This window comes from Bufo bufo, chromosome 4 (genome assembly GCF_905171765.1).
Source record: "Bufo bufo chromosome 4, aBufBuf1.1, whole genome shotgun sequence".
Lineage (NCBI taxonomy): Eukaryota > Metazoa > Chordata > Amphibia > Anura > Bufonidae > Bufo > Bufo bufo.
In genome coordinates this window covers 611828278-611844239 of record NC_053392.1, presented here as the reverse complement: position 1 = coordinate 611844239, position 15962 = coordinate 611828278, and the positions used below count along the sequence as shown (strand labels likewise).

Genomic DNA, 15962 nt, shown 5'->3' with positions numbered 1-15962 from the left:
AATGGGGGAGAGGGGGTTTAAATTTGGTCACTATGGAAGCCTGAGACCTTGTGAAGGTCCCCAAGTGTGCCATAGTAAGCTACCTGTTAAGCTGTGCCTGCAGCAAGGCTTAACAGGCAACCAGTAAAAAAAAAACATAGACTGCAATAGTACACTACAGCAGTCTATCGTATAAGCAATCAGAGGATCACATATTCAAGTCCAATAAGAACACTAAAAATGACAGTAAAAAACAAAATTAATCACCCCAGTATTGCCAATAGTATTAAAGCAATAAAAACTATGTAAATTTGGTATTGCAATAATCATACCAACCATGAGAATAAGCTTGTCATGTCATTTTTAGTACAAAGTTATTGTGGAAAAAAGCTAAACCTGCAAAACAAATGGCAGAATTTTTTCAAATTTTACCCAACAAAGAATATTTTTCCTATTTTAAGATAGAATATATAATAAATTTAAGTTGTGCCATAAAAAAAAATTCCACTGGTCACGTAAAAAAATAAGCCCTCATGTGACTATGTGAGTGGAAAGTTATAGCTCTTGGATGACGGAAAAAAAAAAAAAACAGAAAACTGTTTCGGTTATTGCAATACCGTAAATAGTTGCACTCCAATATTTCCACCAGGTCCCATATAAATAAATAGAGTAGCAAGAGCGCATGCCTGACCTGCCACTTCATCTATATTAAGAGGTCCTGTCCTAAGGGTACTATGCCCCTGTTCTCGTGATCCGTGGGTGTCCCCGCAGTAGGAACCCCACAGATCTAATAGGGTCCTTGCACACGACCGTATGTCCTCAGAGATATACGGTCCGTGAGCGGACCATATGTCCCGGAGCGGCACTGATTGTACGCACGGGAGCACACAGCATCATAGATTACAATGATGCTGTGCACATCGGGCCGCCCACGGGGCTATTGTCCCGCACTCATAAGATCATATGATGCTGTGTGCTCCCGTGCGCAAGATCAATCCTGCTCCGGGACATATGGCCCGCTCACGGACCATATATCTCAGAGGGCATATGGTCGTGTGCAAGGGCCCTTACCCTTCTATCTTCTGAATATGATCCTACTATGATGAAAACAAATGTCTACTGAGTGTGACTGAACAACAGACTGAGACATCATAAAGGGTCCTTTAGCGGTAAGATGCGGCTAGTCCAGATAAGTTAATGGCCAGGGCACGCTTTACTTGTATTCTTTATTGTATTGTACAGTGTATAAAACGCTTCCCACATTCTGTATATGAATATGGCTTCTCTTTTTTTTGTGAGTACATCAAAAGATGATTAAGAAGAGCTGATTTACGGGTAAAACGTGTTCTACATTCTGGGCATTAAAGCAGCTTGTCTCCTGTGTGAAGTCTCAAATGTTCCATAAGATTTGATTTCTGACTAAAATTGAGGACATGAAAATGGCTTAACTCTTGTGAATTTTTAGTTGTTCCTCAAGATATGATTTCTGACAGAAACTTTTCCCACATTTAAGATATAAAAATGTTTTTTCCCCTGTGTGAGTTCTATGATGTCCATCAAGATCTGATTTTTTTAGTAAATCATTTCCCACATTGTGAACTTTGATGATTAAGAAGAGCTACGTTATTGGCAAAATATTTCCCACATTCAGAGCATGAATATGGCTTCTCTCCTGTGTGAGTTCTTAGATGTTCCACAAGATTTGATTTCTGGCTAAAACACTTCCCGCATTCATGACATAAAAATGGTTTCTCTCCTGTGTGAGTTCTCAGATGTCTATCAAAATCTGATTTTTGAATAAAACATTTCCCACATTCTGAACATGAAAATGGCTTCTCTCCTGTGTGAATTCTTAGATGTTCCACAAGAGAAGATTTCCGACTAAAACGCTTCTTACATTCAGGACATATAAATGGTTTCTCTCCTGTGTGAGATAGCTGATGTCTATCAAGGTTTGATTTTTGACTAAAGCATTTCCCACATTCTGAGCATGAAAACGGCTTCTCTCCTGTGTGAATTCTTAGATGTTCCACAAGAGATGATTTGCGACTAAAACATTTCCCACATTCAGGACATAAAAATGGTTTCTCACCTGTGTGAGTTCTCCAGTGTCTATCAAGATCCCATTTTTGACTAAAACATTTCCCACATTCCGAACATGAAAATGGCTTTTCTGTTTTGTGAGTTCTCTGATGCTTAAGAAGAGCCAAATTATGGGCAAAACCTGTTCCACATTCTGAACATGAATATGGCTTCTCCCCTCGGTGGATTCTTAGATGGCTCACAAAATATGATTTCTGACTAAAATATTTACCACATTCTGAACATGAATACGACTTCTCTCCTGTGTGACTTCTTCGATGTGCAATTAAAATTAATTTCCTGGTAAAAGATTTCCCACATTCCGAGCATGAAAATGACCCTTTATCTCTATGATTTCCCTTATGCAAAAAAAGACTAGATTTGGTTTTAAAATGTTTCTCATATGGAAATATTTTCCCACATTTCTGTTTAGTTTTAGTTTTTCCAATCAGTGATGGATTAGAGAAAAGTTGTTTCTTGTGACCAGAGGTGTTGGTGAATAGATCTCCACTTTGAAGGACTGAGGATACATAAGGAGTTATTGAATTAGCTTGTGTGGTATTGTTATCTTCCACTTCATAATAGGAAGATAAATGGAGATGTCCATGGGAGTTGCTCATCCTTTCTGCACCTGGCAAATTAAACAAAAGTAATTCCTCTTTTTTAAGCAATCTTTACTGAGACAACAGCAAGCCAGAAAACAATGTATATAGGAGATGTAAGAAAATCAGATAATATACAATTTCAGTAAGTAGATCACATGCACTTAAAAAATCAAAACAAAATCCATAAAAAACAACATAGGGGTGAAAAAATTTTCAAAACCTGTTTTGCACAAAAATACACCATGCTTGCCAATTTTCTAAAAGTGGGTTAAGTCTAAATGGCCAGCAGATTGAAATCAAGATTTCAGTTGATCATGCACTGACCTCCCGAGGAGTGCCAGAACTATTAAGACATATGCCTCTCAAGAATTTTGGTGGACATGGTGGAGGGCTTGTTTTTTGCGGAATCAGTTGTACTTAATGGCACCATTTACGTTTGCATCTTTGTATTGCCATATTCTGACCCCCAAAACTTTTAAATTTTTATACATACAGAGCTGTGTGAGGGCTAATTTTTTTGCAGGACAATCTGTACATTTCATTGATTCCATTCATGGGGAGTGTATGACTTTTTGACCACTTTTTATGAAATCTTTTGTGGGAGGTGAAGTGACCACAAAATGGCAAATCGGCCATTATGATTTTTATTTTATTTTTTTAATTTCACCATTTGCTGTATAGGTTAAATATTTTTATATGTTAATAGTATGTAGCTTCCATAGGCAACTATAACAAGCAATCATCTGTACTGGGACCGATTTTGTTTAATATCTTCATAAGTGATATTGCAAAAGGCCTCGCTGGTAAGGTTTGTCTTTTTGCTGATGACACAAAGATATGTAACAGGGTTGATGTTCCTGGAGGGAAACGCCAAATGGAGAAGGATTTAGGAAAACTAGAAGAATGGTCAGAACTCTGGAAACTGAAATTTAATGTAGATAAGTGCAAGATAATGCACCTGGGGCGTAAAAACCCAAGGGCAGAATATAGAATATTTGACACAGTCCTGACCTCAGTATCTGAGGAAAGGGATTTAGGAGTAATTATTTCAGAAGACTTAAAGGTGGGAAGACAATGTAATAGAGCAGCACGAAATGCCAGCAGAATGCTTGGATGTATAGGGAGAGGTATAAGCAGTAGAAAGAGTGAAGTGCTTATGCCGCTGTACAGAACACTGGTGAGACCTCACTTGGAGTATTGTGCGCAGTACTGGAGGCCATATCTCCAGAAGGATATAGATACTCTAGAGAGAGTTCAGAGAAGAGCTACTAAACTAGTACATGGATTGCAGGATAAAACTTACCAGGAAAGGTTAAAGGACCTTAATATGTATAGCTTGGAAGAAAGAAGAGACAGAGGGGATATGATAGAAACTTTTAAATACATAAAGGGAATCAACTCGGTAAAGGAAGAGAGCATATTTAAAAGAAGAAAAACTACCACAAGAGGACACAGTTTTAAATTAGAGGGGCAAAGGTTTAAAAGTAATATCAGGAAGTATTACTTTACTGAGAGAGTAGTGGATGCATGAAATAGCCTTCCTGCAGAAGTGGTAGCTGCAAATACAGTGAAGGGGTTTAAGCATGCATGGGATAGGCATAAGGCCATCCTTCATATAAGATAGGGCCGGGGGCTATCCATAGTACTCAGTATATTGGGCAGACTAGATGGGCCAAATGGTTCTTATCTGCCGACACATTCTATGTTTCTATGTTTCTATCATTAGATTGCTTCTCTAATGGATCCCAATGCCACAGGCCGGGTCTCTATAGGAACTTATGTGCGGCAGCCTTGGATCATTTAGGAGGACCAAGACTGCCACACATGCCATCTGGCTACCCCAATCCTCGATAGGGGGAGCCGATGCACATCCGGGAGCGCATGCTGTCACTTTTTGACCTGCCAGATGCGGTGGTCACATTTGACCATGGTATCTGAGGGGTTGAATGTGTGCGATTGACATCGTCATCGATCGCATACATTGGCCGCGGATGCCTGTTATTTAAAATGAGCGGGCAGGCGCCATTTTTAAATACCCATTCTTTCCCTCCCGTCCTCTGGCTGGTAATGTCTCTGAGAGGATATAATGAAGCATACGCCTCCCCTTATCCAGAAATGGTCTCACAAGAACCTCCTAGAAATATAAAATTACCTGGAATCACCTGGACATAGATTTACCTACCAGGGCAAGCCAAACACAACTCTAATCGAGCCAATTCCGGGGAGTTCCTCCTATAGATGAGGGTTATTCTCCCTGATCGTATCTACCTATGTGGGTCACTCCAAATATCAATTATGATGGGGTTTGCTTTGATGAATCATATTTCCTTTGAAGCTTAGCCATTGTCAGGCTTTTCCCGGACCCTCATGGCAGACACACTACAGACACTCCTCTGCAGAACGTCTGATTCCTGATTCAGGATGTGAGGGCAATTACCTCCAACTCCAAGTGAAAAGGTTATCTGATGACAAGTACAGGCCCTAGGGATAAAACCTTTAATTAATATGCCTGTCACCTTGGTGAGTTTAGGGCCTATAAAATGTTTGTGGACATGCTGTGATGCTAAGAGATATGTATTTTTTAACCACCTCAGCCCCCAGTGCTTAAACACCCTGAAAGACCAGGCCACTTTTTACACTTCTGACCTACACTACTTTCACCGTTTATTGCTCGGTCATGCAACTCACCACCCAAATGAATTTTACCTCCTTTTCTTCTCACTAATATAGCTTTCATTTGGTGGTATTTCATTGCTGCTGACATTTTTACTTTTTTTGTTATTAATCGAAATTTAACGATTTTTTTGCAAAAAAATGACATTTTTCACTTTCAGTTGTAAAATTTTGCAAAAAAAACGACATCCATATAGAAATTTTGCTCTAAATTTATAGTTCTACATGTCTTTGATAAAAAAAAAATGTTTGGGTAGAAAAAAAATGGTTTGGGTAAAAGTTATAGCGTTTACAAACTATGGTACAAAAATGTGAATTTCCGCTTTTTGAAGCAGCTCTGACTTTCTGAGCACCTGTCATGTTTCCTGAGGTTCTACAATGCCCAGACAGTACAAACACCCCACAAATGACCCCATTTCTGAAAGTACACACCCTAAGGTATTCGCTGATGGGCATAGTGAGTTCATAGAACTTTTTATTTTTTGTCACAAGTTAGCGGAAAATGATGATTTTTTTTTTTTTTTTTTTTTTCTTACAAAGTCTCATATTCCACTAACTTGTGACAAAAAATAAAAACTTCCATGAACTCACTATGCCCATCAGCGAATACCTTGGGGTCTCTTCTTTCCAAAATGGGGTCACTTGTGGGGTAGTTATACTGCCCTGGCATTCTAGGGGCCCAAATGTGTGGTAAGGAGTTTGAAATCAAATTCAGTAAAAAATGACCTGTGAAATCCGAAAGGTGCTCTTTGGAATATGGGCCCCTTTGCCCACCTAGGCTGCAAAAAAGTGTCACACATCTGGTATCCCCGTACTCAGGAGAAGTTGAGGAATGTGTTTTGGGGTGTCTTTTTACATATACCCATGCTGGGTGAGATAAATATCTTGGTCAAATGACAACTTTGTATAAAAAAATGGGAAAAGTTGTCTTTTGCCAAGATATTTCTCTCACCCAGCATGGGTATATATAAAATGACACCCCAAAACACATTCCCCACCTTCTCCTGAGTACGGAGATACCAGATGTGTGACACTTTTTTGCAGCCTAGGTGGGCAAAGGGGCCCATATTCCAAAGAGCACCTTTCGGATTTCACTCGTCATTTTTTACTGAATTTGATTTCAAACTCCTTACCACACATTTGGGCCCCTAGAATGCCAGGGCAGTATAACTACCCCACAAGTGACCCCATTTTGGAAAGAAGACACCCCAAGGTATTCCGTGAGGGGCATGGCGAGTTCCTAGAATTTTTTATTTTTTGTCACAAGTTAGTGGAAAATGATGATTTTTTTTTTTTTTTTTTTTTTTCATACAAAGTCTCATATTCCACTAACTTGTGACAAAAAATAAAAACTTCCATGAACTCACTATGCCCATCAGCGAATACCTTGGGGTCTCTTCTTTCCAAAATGGGGTCACTTGTGGGGTAGTTATACTGCCCTGGCATTCTAGGGGCCCAAATGTGTGGTAAGGAGTTTGAAATCAAATTCTGTAAAAATTGACCTGTGAAATCCGAAAGGTGCTCTTTGGAATATGGGCCCCTTTGCCCACCTAGGCTGCAAAAAAGTGTCACACATCTGGTATCTCTGTATTCAGGAGAAGTTGAGGAATGTGTTTTGGGGTGTCTTTTTACATATACCCATGCTGGGTGAGATAAATATCTTGGTCAAATGCCAACTTTGTATAAAAAAATGGGAAAAGTTGTCGTTTGCCAAGATATTTCTCTCACCCAGCATGGGTATATATAAAATGACACCCCAAAACACATTCCCCACCTTCTCCTGAGTACGGAGATACCAGATGTGTGACACTTTTTTGCAGCCTAGGTGGGCAAAGGGGCCCATATTCCAAAGAGCACCTTTCGGATTTCACAGGTCAATTTTTACAGAATTTGATTTCAAACTCCTTACCACACATTTGGGCCCCTAGAATGCCAGGGCAGTATAACTACCCCACAAGTGACCCCATTTTGGAAAGAAGAGACCCCAAGGTATTCGCTGATGGGCATAGTGAGTTCATGGAAGTTTTTATTTTTTGTCACAAGTTAGTGGAATATGAGACTTTGTATGAAAAAAAAAAAAAAAAAAAAATCAGCATTTTCCACTAACTTGTGACAAAAAATAAAAAATTCTAGGAACTCGCCATGCCCCTCACGGAATACCTTGGGGTGTCTTCTTTCCAAAATGGGGTCACTTGTGGGGTAGTTATACTGCCCTGGCATTTTCCAGGGGCCCTAATGTGTGTTAAGTAGGTAAATGACCTGTGAAATCCTAAAGGTGCTCTTTGGAATATGGGCCCCTTTGCCCACCTAGGCTGCAAAAAAGTGTCACACATGTGGTATCGCCGTATTCAGGAGAAGTTGGGGAATGTGTTTTGGGGTGTCATTTTACATATACCCTTGCTGGGTGAGAGAAATATCTTGGCAAAAGACAACTTTTCCCATTTTTTTATACAAAGTTGGCATTTGACCAAGATATTTCTCTCACCCAGCATGGGTATATGTAAAATGACACCCCAAAACACATTCCCCAACTTCTCCTGAGTACGGCGATACCAGATGTGTGACACTTTTTTGCAGCCTAGATGCGCAAAGGTGCCCAAATTCCTTTTAGGAGGGCATTTTTAGACATTTGGATACCAGACTTCTTCTCACGCTTTGGGGCCCCTAGAATGCCAGGGCAGTATAAATACCCCACATGTGACCCCATTTTGGAAAGAAGACACCCCAAGGTATTCAATGAGGGGCATGGCGAGTTCATAGAAATTTTTTTTTTTTGGCACAAGTTAGCGGAAATTGATATTTTTTATTTTTTTCTCACAAAGTCTCCCGTTCCGCTAACTTGGGACAAAAATTTCAATCTTTCATGGACTCAATATGCCCCTCACGGAATACCTGGGGGTGTCTTCTTTCCGAAATGGGGTCACATGTGGGGTATTTATACTGCCCTGGCATTCTAGGGGCCCTAAAGCGTGAGAAGAAGTCTGGAATATACATGTCTAAAAAATTTTACGCATTTGGATTCCGTGAGGGGTATGGTGAGTTCATGTGAGATTTTATTTTTTGACACAAGTTAGTGGAATATGAGACTTTGTAAGAAAAATAAATAAAAATTCCGCTAACTTGGGCCAAAAAAATGTCTGAATGGAGCCTTACAGAGGGTGATCAATGACAGGGGGGGTGATCAATGACAGGGGTGGTGATCAATGACAGGGGGGGTGATCAATGACAGGGGGGTGATCAGGGAGTCTATATGGGGTGATAACCACAGTCATTGATCACGCCCGTGTAAGGCTTCATTCAGACGTCCGTATGCGTTTTGCGGATCCGATCCATCTATCAGTGCATCCGTAAAAATCATGCGGACATCTGAATGGAGCTTTACAGGGGGGTAATCAATGACAGGGGGGTGATCAGGGAGTCTATATGGGGTGATCACCACAGTCATTGATCATGCCCCTGTAAGGCTTCATTCAGACGTCCGGATGCGTTTTGCGGATCCGATCCATCTATCAGTGGATCCGTAAAAATCATGCGGACGTCTGAATGGAGCTTTACAGGGGGGTAATCAATGACAGGGGGGTAATCAATGACAGGGGGGTGATCAGGGAGTCTATATGGGGTGATCACCACAGTCATTGATCATGCCCCTGTAAGGCTTCATTCAGACGTCCGGATGCGTTTTGCGGATCCGATCCATCTATCAGTGCATCCGTAAAAATCATGCGGACGTCTGAATGGAGCTTTACAGGGGGGTGATCAATGACAGGGGTGTAATCAATGACAGGGGGGTGATCAGGGAGTCTATATGGGGTGATCACCACAGTCATTGATCATGCCCCTGTAAGGCTTCATTCAGACGTCCGGATGCGTTTTGCGGATCCGATCCATCTATCAGTGCATCCGTAAAAATCATGCGGACATCTGAATGGAGCTTTACAGGGGGGTGATCAATGACAGGGGTGTAATCAATGACAGGGGGGTGATCAGGGAGTCTATATGGGGTGATCACCACAGTCATTGATCATGCCCCTGTAAGGCTTCATTCAGACGTCCGGATGCGTTTTGCGGATCCGATCCATCTATCAGTGCATCCGTAAAAATCATGCGGCCATCTGAATGGAGCTTTACAGGGGGGTGATCAATGACAGGGGTGTAATCAATGACAGGGGGGTGATCAGGGAGTCTATATGGGGTGATCACCACAGTCATTGATCATGCCCCTGTAAGGCTTCATTCAGACGTCCGGATGCGTTTTGCGGATCCGATCCATCTATCAGTGCATCCGTAAAAATCATGCGGACATCTGAATGGAGCTTTACAGGGGGGTGATCAATGACAGGGGTGTAATCAATGACAGGGGGGTGATCAGGGAGTCTATATGGGGTGATAACCACAGTCATTGATCACGCCCCTGTAAGGCTTCATTCAGACGTCCGGATGCGTTTTGCGGATCGGATCCATCTATCAGTGCATCCGTAAAAATCATGCGGACATCTGAATGGAGCTTTACAGGGGGGTGATCAGGGAGTCTATATGGGGTGATCACCACAGTCATTGATCATGCCCCTGTAAGGCTTCATTCAGACGTCCGGATGCGTTTTGCGGATCGGATCCATCTATCAGTGCATCCGTAAAAATCATGCGGACATCTGAATGGAGCTTTACAGGGGGGTGATCAGGGAGTCTATATGGGGTGATCACCACAGTCATTGATCATGCCCCTGTAAAGCTTCATTCAGACGTCCGGATGCGTTTTGCGGATCGGATCCATCTATCAGTGCATCCGTAAAAATCATGCGGACATCTGAATGGAGCTTTACAGGGGGGTGATCAGGGAGTCTATATGGGGTGATCACCACAGTCATTGATCATGCCCCTGTAAAGCTTCATTCAGACGTCCGGATGCGTTTTGCGGATCGGATCCATCTATCAGTGGATCCGTAAAAATCATGCGGACGTCTGAATGGAGCTTTACAGGGGGGTAATCAATGACAGGGGTGTAATCAATGACAGGGGGGTGATCAGGGAGTCTATATGGGGTGATAACCACAGTCATTGATCACGCCCCTGTAAGGCTTCATTCAGACGTCCGGATGCGTTTTGCGGATCCGATCCATCTATCAGTGGATCCGTAAAAATCATGCGGACGTCTGAATGGAGCTTTACAGGGGGTTGATCAATGACAGGGGGGTAATCAATGACAGGGGGGTGATCAGGGAGTCTAATATGGGGTGATCAGGGGCTAATAAGGGGTTAATAAGTGACGGGGGGGGGTGTAGTGTAGTGTAGTGGTGCTTGGTGGGACTTTACTGAGCTACCTGTGTCCTCTGGTGGTCGATCCAAACAAAGGGGACCACCAGAGGACCAGGTAGCAGGTATATTAGACGCTGTTATCAAAACAGCGTCTAATATACCTGTTAGGGTTAAAAAAAAACACATCTCCAGCCTGCCAGCGAACGATCGCCGCTGGCAGGCTGGAGATCAACTCTCTTACCTTCCGTTCCTGTGAGCGCGCGCGCCTGTGTGCGCGCGGTCACAGGAAATCTCGCGTCTCGCGAGATGACGCGCCGGCGCGTCCAGGAGGAATGAATCAACCACCTCCAGGACGCGTCTGTGCGTACAGCGGTCCGGAGGTGGTTAAAGGGGTTCTCCACAAATTAAGAAAATGAAAATACTTAAATATGACTTTATTATAAATATATTCCCAAATACCTTTCATTAGTTATAATGGCTCGTTTTATCTGGGGAGCAATCATTAGGGGAAATAAAATGGCCACCGTCCTATTAGTACACACAAAACCTGTCCTAATCACACAGGAGGACAAGTTACTTCAGAACACTGAGCTAAAGAGCTGCCTCATCCTCCTCTCTGCTTGTCAGGGATTATGATCCTGAATACAGATGATAAGATCTTCAGCTGAATCATGAGGAGACATGAAGTACAGAGAGGAGGGTGTGGATAATGAGCAGCAGCACTTGTATGCAGTCTCCATTACCACAGTCTGTCCTGTCCGTCCTCTCTCTACTTCATGTCTCTTCATGACCTCTATTCCCACAGAGATTAAGCTGAAGATCTTATCAGCTGTATTCAGGATCATAATCTCTGTCAAGCAGAGCAGAGAGGAGGATGAGGCAGCTCTTTAGCTCAGTGTTGTGAAGTAACTTTTCCTGCTGTGTGATCAGGACAAGTTCTGTGTGCACTTATAGGACGGTGGCCATTTTATTTCCCTGATGATTGCTCCCTAGATAAAATTAGCCATTATAGCTAATGAAAGGTAATATTTATAATAAAGTCATATTTAATTATTTTCATTTTCTTAATTCCCAAAGAACCCCTCTAAGGAAAAACAGATGGACTTATAAGCGAACAATTAATATTTATAGTTTTACCTACAACACTACAAATGCTATGTACTGCTATAGGCCTGTATGTGTTATAGTGCTTTATATACATCACTATAGGGCTTTAGCTATCATTCTCGTGCTCTGTATATCATTATATATATTTATGGTGTTCTGTCCCAGTATAGGACTGTGTACTGTATAGGTAATGACTGGGTCCACACATTACTATAGGGCTGTATATAAAATGATGATGCTCCATTTTTACTGTGACTTTGGAAAAGTATGTGATTGCTCTAAATACCACATGGGCAATGCCATGAAGTGGCCTTCACAAGGGAACATCACACTGGTCCTATTCCTAGGCCTATGGTGTGGGGTGCCATAATTTACGGTAGCCAGACCCCTATAGTTTGAATTTTAGGTACACTAGCAAATTGGTGTTTCACTGATTTGATCCTGGAACCAGTGGTACAGATATTTCTCCAAAGTGTCCAAGGAGTCGTCTTCAACAAGACAACGCCAGGCCGAGAGTTGCTCATGCTAATGTGAGCAGCCTGTGCTACCTAAAAGTGCTACCATGGCCTGCAGCATCTCCAGACCTGTCCCCCATCCAGCACATCTGGGACGTCAATGGTCTGCAACTGCAAACAGAGCTGCCAACAGCAGATCTTGTGCCCAAGTACATTCAGGGTGGCAGAACATTTCTCAGACGACCATTCATAACCTCATTGATAGCATACCAAGGTGTGTAAGTGTGTGTATTTCTGCACATGGCGCTCATACTCCATACTGGATGAATTGAGATGTTTTGAATATTTTGTTTCAATATTTTATCAATTGCATAAATATCATTAACATGTCTATCCATCATGTGATTTTATGACTTTTCCTTCTTAGTGTTACAATTTTAATGTTGAGGGGGTATTTGTAGGATGTAGTTTCAACATGCGTATATCTAATTTCCCATTTGTGAGTAGGAAGGTCATGGAAGGTCTCCTCTTACCTGGTGATGTGAGGGACTCGTGATTCTCCATCATGATGTCCTTGTACAGATCCTTGTGTTCTTCTAAATACTCCCACTCCTCCATGGAGAAATAGACAGCGACATCCTGACACCTTATAGGAACCTGACAACACAAGGACACAGTCATTACCAGACACCTCCCTTGGCGTTATTGTATAATGTCCCAGCATTCCCAGCAGCGCTCACCTCTCCGCTCAGCAGCTCAGTGATCCTGGTGGTAAGTTCTAGGATCTTCTGCTCATGTATCAGGGAATGAGGTGGAGGCTCGGTGATGGGGCTCTGGGTCCTGCTCCGTCCTCCTGACACACGGGGTGTCACACACTCACCAGACGACTTCTTCACTACTGTGTAATCCTGTGTATGGGGAGACGCCGATCACTACAGAGATTCTAAGAATCCTTCACCTTTCCAGACATTTCCCAGTTTTATTACTAGAGTTAAGAGTGATGCCATGTGAGACTCTCACCTCTCCAGTTATCAAGGAGATGATCTCCAGGGTGAGGTCCAATATCCTCGCAGCCATGTGGTTTCTGTCCTTCTCCATCCTTGGTGGGTCATTGATGGAAAGGACCATTGTCTGGAAGAAGAACATGTTACTTGAAGTAAAGTATTTTAGAAATTGGAAATGATAAAGAACCAATGATAGTGTAGAATGAAGATGACTTAGCTATTGAGATGTCATACACAGTTGAGTCTGATTATAATGACCCCTTCTACTTTCAACGTCTGTAGCTCATAGCTCATGAAGGAAGTCACGTGTGCTGAGCGGGCTCGGTGGGTATATAAGATATAATAGTCTGCACACATATCCCTTGTTACCGTCATTGGTAAAAGGGGACATTTATCAGAGAGGCAGGAAGGGATGATTATTGGCTTTTGGGCCCCAGGTGGCAGTGTTTCTGAAACTACACAGTGTGAACTGTTCTCATTCTGCTGTGGTGAAAGTGTATGGTGTGTGGATAAATGGCACCATTGTAAATAAGCGACATGGAAACTGTGGAGCACCACGTGCCACTGATGTGATACATTGGGTACGAAGGTGCGCAATGGGGGACCAATACACTACAGTGGAACCCTGAGTTTTTTATGTTTCTTCTTTTTTTTTTGTTTTATTTGGGGGAAAAATGGCAAACAAAAATTTGAAGAAGTAATTTTTTTTACTATAGCTCTTAATTTTTCAATTCTGCAAAACTGACACCAAAATAAATGAGTTCCCTGTTTTATGTCACTCTTTATCTTGTATGTATATTATATATAGCTTTAGGTAAATGGGCCGATAATGGTGACAATTTCAGTTGGCACAGGTGTCTATATTTTCATAATATTTTTTATTTTTAGTTCTGTTTTGAATTTATTTTGGCAACCCCCCCCCCCCCCAATCCAGAGGAGCCTCATCTACAGGGGAAACAGACCCTTGTGGCTCAGTGTACACAGAGTGTTAAATATTACGTAGCATTCAATAACCTGCATTTGATGTGAAGAGTTAAGTTCACACTGCTAAGATAGAACCTATATTGGTACATGAGGGGTGGAAGTTCTATATGGGGACGTCAAGGCCTATATTTGAAGGTCACCATATACGAAGCGAAAGGAGCACCTACATGTGCGAGACAGACCTATATCCATGCTATATATGACTGACAGGGACAGACATGAAGGATCTGTTGGGGGTTCCTGCTGGAAGGTAGTCACACAGAGGCCTGAGAAGGGGTCTCTGACCTCCGACCTGATATCCTCAGATTGGACACACTGACATGGACCATACACTGAAGAACTTTTTTATATTATTCCTGTAATCAATAGACTTTTATGAAGACTGAAAAAAAATCTCATTATTTTTTAATAAGAATCCGGAACTGATCAGGGCCTGCTAAGACCCTGCAGCTCTCCTATGCTGGAGACATATGACGATCATGCAATCGTCGGGTCCAATAGAGCGGGTAGCCTGGCCACTTCCTCTATTCACTGCATAGTGCTCTTTGGGCAATCTGCACCGAGGAAAGGAGAGGGCGGAAGCCGTAATAAACCGCTTCTTCTTCTCCTCAAGGCCCCTGGCTGTTACTGACAACCATGGACTGAATTACTTCTAAAGGATGAGCCCAGCTCCAGATTACAGCCCAGCACCAGGCGCTGTACATAGAGAGCGCTTGGCCATAAAGGTGCTAAATATAACTTATATAAAAGAAATAATTACACAAAAAATTCCCCTCCGAAAAGACCAGCAACAACTAGAATACCCCGGACCTGACCCGGCTGATCCAGGAGAATAGACTACAGCCCCCTTTCCCTGCGCAATTGGGAATTTTCTTGAGATCCGGTGACGTACCGGGCTCTCCATGGGTAAGTTAGGTGGAGGCTTCCGCTTAGCCGTGAGCCCAGTGACATCACCGGCACTAATGGGTGCTCTTTAGCACCCATTTAGTTTTTACAGGCTAGGGCAGAGCTAAAGCCCACCCATTAGAGACGGTGACGTCACCGTGCTCATTGCTAGGCGGAAGCCTCTGCCTAGCATTGTCCAAACGTAAACAAACAGCCCTTGCCCAGCGCAATTCAGTACAAGACAAGGGGGAGCTCTGAACCCAGACAACCCCTTTAAATAAAGAGCTGTTTGAGACTAAAAGAGTCAGATCTGAGATAAACCTAATGATCCGACTCAGTAAAAATTACTGTAATTGCAGTCTAGAAAAGTCTCAAAACCACACCCCCTGCAACAAACAGTCCCATGTAAAAACATATTTGCAACCTCCTCCAACAAACAGTCCTATGTAAAACATTTTCCTCCATCCCTTCAACATACAGTCCTATGTGTAAACCCTCAGTCTTCTCCCTTCACCTGAATTTGAGCACAAAGCACAGTCCTGTAATGGCTGTGTGTGATGTAACTGATCACATGACTGTGACATCATCAAAGGTCCTACAGCCACTAACATTTCTCTCTCCCATGTGACATCATCAAAGGTCCTACAGCCACTAACATTTCTATCTCTCCCATGTGACTGATCACATGACTGTGACATCATCAAAGGTCCTAAAGCCACTAACATTTCTATCTCTCCCATGTGACTGATCACATGACTGTGACATCATCAAAGGTCCTACAGCTGCTAACATTTCTATCTCTCCCATGTAGCTATGGGACCTTAGGGGCTTATTTATAAATGTGCCCTTGATTTTGTGGGAGAAATTCTATTTTGAGAATACTTCCCAACTTTCAGCAGTTGATTTTGTTTCTAGGTGTGGACACGACCCTTTTG

At 42.4% G+C, this 15962-nt stretch overlaps 1 protein-coding gene and 1 long non-coding RNA gene across 2 annotated transcripts; both read right to left on the bottom strand.

Moving 5' to 3' along the window:
• Positions 1-1035: 1035 nt before the first annotated feature.
• Positions 1036-12737, bottom strand: LOC120999713 (gastrula zinc finger protein XlCGF17.1-like). The gene is made up of 2 exons (XM_040430736.1): positions 12688-12737; positions 1036-2692 (listed from the first exon to the last, which is right to left on the bottom strand). Exons 1-2 carry the CDS (start codon positions 12719-12721, stop codon positions 1560-1562), a joined length of 1167 nt encoding a protein of 388 aa, XP_040286670.1. The 5' UTR covers positions 12722-12737; the 3' UTR covers positions 1036-1559.
• A 271-nt stretch (positions 12738-13008) lies between these two features.
• Positions 13009-15598, bottom strand: LOC120999754. The gene is made up of 3 exons (XR_005778616.1): positions 15542-15598; positions 13175-13285; positions 13009-13062 (listed from the first exon to the last, which is right to left on the bottom strand). It is a non-coding gene; the product is annotated as an uncharacterized LOC120999754 (long non-coding RNA).
• Between the last annotated feature and the right edge of the window lie 364 nt (positions 15599-15962).